A 4,266-nucleotide genomic window follows, 5' to 3' on the forward strand; every position below is an offset into this window, starting at 1 on the left:
ATTATTTATATATTTATATACACACAATATAAAAGATATTTGCCGTTCTCACAGTCTGTAAACATCTGAGAAAATGCCCAGTAGAGTTACCATGGGCCCTTTGAAATAGTGACCACTGAGGAGTTGGAGACAGGATGAAAATTTAAGTTTGTCTCACAATCAGGGAGGAACAAAGAGTGAAAGGTAAGATGGCAGATGTAACTACATCTTACTTGACACAATCAGCTCATTTGGCTACTTTGAAATTGTTTCCTGTCTGGAAAAAGGAATGAGCAGGAAAGCCTCGTAGCCAGTCATCACTGTAGGAGAAACTGAGAGCTCCAAAGGAAACATGCATTATATATGTGCTACTATTGTGAAACTTGTAGAAAACGTCCAGGCCTTCCAAGGCCACCCAGCAGTTTTTCCTAGGCCTGCTTCAGATGTGGGGCTGGAAGTCTCAGGCATACTTCAGTGACACATTTAAGCTGCAGGACATGGTTTCACATTAAAAAGATATTAAAAAAGACTGGGCTTATGAAAATAGAACCATTTGACCTAAGTACTATGATTAATTATTATTATTTGGAGGCGAGTCCCTCTGCTTAATGCAGGGTCTGCTTAGTGCAGACAGTCTCTCACTCACTGTCCCCGCCTCAACCTCCAGATGCTGAGTGGGACGCTTGGAGCATGTGCCGTCTCGCCCAAATATTATTATTATTTTTAATTTAGCATAAAAATATGCTCAAGCCAGATGTGATGGCACATGTCCTTAATCCCAGCACTTGGGAGGCAGAAGCAGGAGGATCTCTGTGTGTTCAAGGCCAGCCTGATTTACAAAACAAGTTTCAGGATGGCCAGGGATACAAAAAGAAACTCTGTCTTGAAAACAAATCCAACCAAACAAGCAAAATCCAACCAAACAACAACATAAAAAGAAACTACAAGTTCTTAAAATGTCTTTGGCTAGCAGCAGCTATTAAGCTGCTGTCGTGGTAAGTGCTCTGTGGCAGCTTTGGAAATCATGTTTTCCAAACAAAAGAGTACCGTAGAAATATAAGCTAATTCCTCATCAGATGCTCTCCCCTTCCTCCTCTTCTTCTTTCTCTTCTTTTTCAAAGTACATGGAAAGAAGATGGCTGGGCAGTGGTGGTGCATGCCTTTAATCCCAGCACTTGGGAGGCAGAGGCAGGCAGATTTCTGAGTTCGAGGCCAGCCTGGTCTACAGAGTGAGTTTCAGAACAGCCAGGGCTACACAGAGAAACCCTGTCTCAAAAAACCAAAAAAAAAAAAAAAAGAAAACGAAACTATCATTTCTAGGGTACCACACAGTTATAAAATACCAACACTGAGTGACATTTCCAAAAGAGCACTTTAACCTCACAATGTGTTTGGCTATAAAAGAATAATAATAATGAATCTTGTCATAACTTTTAAACACTTTTTGTCTGTGTTTTGTGAGCATATGTAGCCCTAGTTTTTCTGAACTATGTAGATAAGGCTAACCTTGATCATCTTCCTTCACCTCTCCAATTCTAGGATTATAGGCATGGGCCATCAAACTCAACATAATTTCTAAGGCGGTAGTTCTCAACTTGTGGGTTGCCAATGACCCTTTCACAGGGGCAGACTAAGACTATCAGAAATATCAGATAATTATAGCAATTCATAACAGTAGCAAAATTATTGTTATGAAGTAGTAACAAAAATAATTTTATGGTTGTGGGTCACTGGAAAATGAGGAACTGTATTAAGGGGTTGTAACATTGGGTAGGTTGAGAACCACTGCTCTAGAATCTTAGGATGAACAGTTCCCATTGGCTATTCCATAGAACTTAACGGAAGCTGGTCATGAACTTGCAAACTCTGTGTTCATGCAAAGATGGCAGATATGTGGCTTCCTTGAACTATCTCCTTTCTCCCTTATCTCTAATTTTCAAGTGTTGGAAATGACATTTGTAGTATGCAAACCATATACAATACTCAGGAAAGACCCATTGGCTGTGGCTGGGGCCGGTCCACCACATTCTGTTGGGAGGGCAGGAGAGTTTTTCTTAGGCTGGACTTAGAAAAGGAACAGAGACTTGGGAGGTTTGGGGAGCGCAGCATGACCATTTCTGTCCTAGGACTTGAAGGCACACTGCTCGGTGTTTCTGGGGAGGGTTAGTTCATGCTGTCCTTGTGGCTGCTCCGTTCCGTGTTGTGGTTGTTCTGTTCCTGATTCTTCCACTGGATACTCGTTCCATTCATGGGGACCGAGGTCATGAGGCTTTTGGACTGGTGACAACAGCAACAGAGGCATGACTGCGGGTGGGAAAGAGAGAGAGAGTGTGTGTGTGTGTGTGTAAATTATCCAGTCAGTCTGCCGATCCATTTCATCACATGTGAAAGCTTAGGCCCTCTCCAGTGAGGAGTGCCCACTGACAACTGCGGACAGCCAGAGCTTGTCACTGCCAGACAGAGATTAGGAACAGAGGTCTCTTGCTTTTCATTTTGGTTGTGTTCTTCATGTTTAAGAGGAGGGGCAGCAGTGCTGGCTGCAGAGGTGGGGCAGTGGGGAGGGCTCTTCCAGCGAACAAGGCAGATGCAGCTGGGAAATAGCCTGGGGACCTGATTCTTCATTAGTGCTTCTCTTATGAGGCGCTTGGTATCTACCAGTACTTCAGGTGACCCTCACTGCAGCCCCAGCGGTGGGTGCTGTTGACATCTCTTTATGAAGGACCATCGTGAGGCTGAAGGACAGGGAAGAGCAGAATGCAAAGTAGAAGCAAGGACTCTCAAGACTGGATTCTTTCCCTTGGCCATTCCCTTGGTTGTGTGTTTAATTTCTGAGGATTTTTTAATGGTAATGTTCCCTTGCTTTCTAGTTAATATATAAAGTAATCAGCAAGTGATTATCAAGTGCAGCAAATGAAATATACTAGTTAGGACTTGGTGTGAGTGAGCCCATTTTAGTCCCAGCACTTTGTGGTTTATAACCTTTCCAAGGAGCCCTCAAGACCATGGCAGCTGAAACTCCATTTTCAACTCTTACCTGCTTGTACTCTCTTCTGGGTAAGATGTCTGTCTCTGCTTAGATCATGGGTTCTATGAGGGTAGTTACTGTGTTTTCCTTTTCAATCTTATGCAGTAGCTCACTCATACTAGGTACTTATTGTCTGCATGTATATCTGTCTGTCTGTCCACCTGTCTGTTGTCTGTCTATCTATCCATCCACATTGAATTCTACTTACTGGATGATTACTTGGTTCATCAGTTTTTATGGTGAAGTAATTGAGAGAGCTGGAGGGGGCATTGATCACCTGTGGGTGAGACCATTACCAGATGCTGAGCAAAGGTTTCCCTGACCTCTACTCTATTATGCATAAAATGTACTGTGAGGTAAAGTTAAATATCTTGGTCCAAGATAACTCAACCCAGTAAACATTAGGGCTATGCTAAAGTCATTCCAGAACTAGGAACTGAGACATCAGTAAGACAGAGGAGTTCCTACACATATTGGTGTGTTCATTGAAACAAGGAAGTGGAACCACAGTGGTACAGGTGGCCAGAGCAGTAAGTATTTACTTTTCTTGGAAAGGCTATTATTTGATTTTTTTTTGTTTTGTTTTTTGTTTTTTGTTTTTTGTTTTTTTAAGATTTACTTTTATTTTATAGGTATGAGTGTTTGCCTGCATGTGTACCAGCAGTGTGCCTGGGGTCTTAAGGAAGCTGGAAGAGGGCATTGAATCCTCTGGAACTGTAGTTATAGATAGTTCTAAGACATCATATGCATGCCGGGAATGGAACCTGAGTCCTCTGCAAGAACAGCAAATGTCCTTAACTGCTGGGCCACCTCTCCAACTCTGAAAAAGTTGTTATTAAATGCACTGTTTAATGGCTGTTAGTGAGAGCTTTCTCAGCCCCAGAGCTGACTTCTGCCTGAGACTGGCTAAAGTCTAAGACAATGAAAGGCATGAATTGGATTTCTGGACTTAGGGTGCCTGGTGCTTATATTTGAGCCTTCCATTTGAAGAAAGGCAGTAAATTGGATGCAATTAAGTCAGTCCTTTTACCATTAACCTCTGAACGTGTCATCTGAATGTGTACTGTTCTGATGACAGTGTTGGCTTTCTTTCTAGGTAACAAAAAGTGATTTTCAGTTCTTGAATGAAGAGGAGGGTACCTCATGAAAGCAGTAGTAAAACTGAATTAGCTGTGCCTGTTTGCTATAGAGCCCTGATTTGGCTTCTGGGGGTGGGGGAGAGAGAGAGAGAGAGAGAAAGAGAGAGAGAGAGAGAGAGAGAG

General features: G+C 42.6%; 1 protein-coding gene and 1 long non-coding RNA gene across 4 annotated transcripts in view; one reads left to right on the top strand and one right to left on the bottom strand.

The window, feature by feature from the left end:
• Positions 1-4,266, top strand: part of LOC116069607 — a 71,362-nt gene that overhangs the window by 44,735 nt on the left and 22,361 nt on the right. The gene's annotated exons all lie outside the window — the stretch shown is intronic.
• The window catches only part of Ednra (endothelin receptor type A), a 62,365-nt gene continuing 58,099 nt past the window's right edge, over positions 1-4,266 (bottom strand). The window contains exon 8 of one of the 2 annotated variants that reach the window (XM_031340375.1): positions 1-2,283. In XM_031340375.1, coding sequence (XP_031196235.1) covers positions 2,143-2,283 — 141 coding nt within the window. In that variant the 3' untranslated portion in view covers positions 1-2,142. The remainder of the gene's footprint in view (positions 2,284-4,266) is intronic. The other variant, XM_031340376.1, reaches the window with a different exon arrangement.

Source organism: Mastomys coucha, unplaced genomic scaffold, assembly GCF_008632895.1.
Source record: "Mastomys coucha isolate ucsf_1 unplaced genomic scaffold, UCSF_Mcou_1 pScaffold22, whole genome shotgun sequence".
In the NCBI taxonomy this organism is placed as follows: domain Eukaryota; kingdom Metazoa; phylum Chordata; class Mammalia; order Rodentia; family Muridae; genus Mastomys; species Mastomys coucha.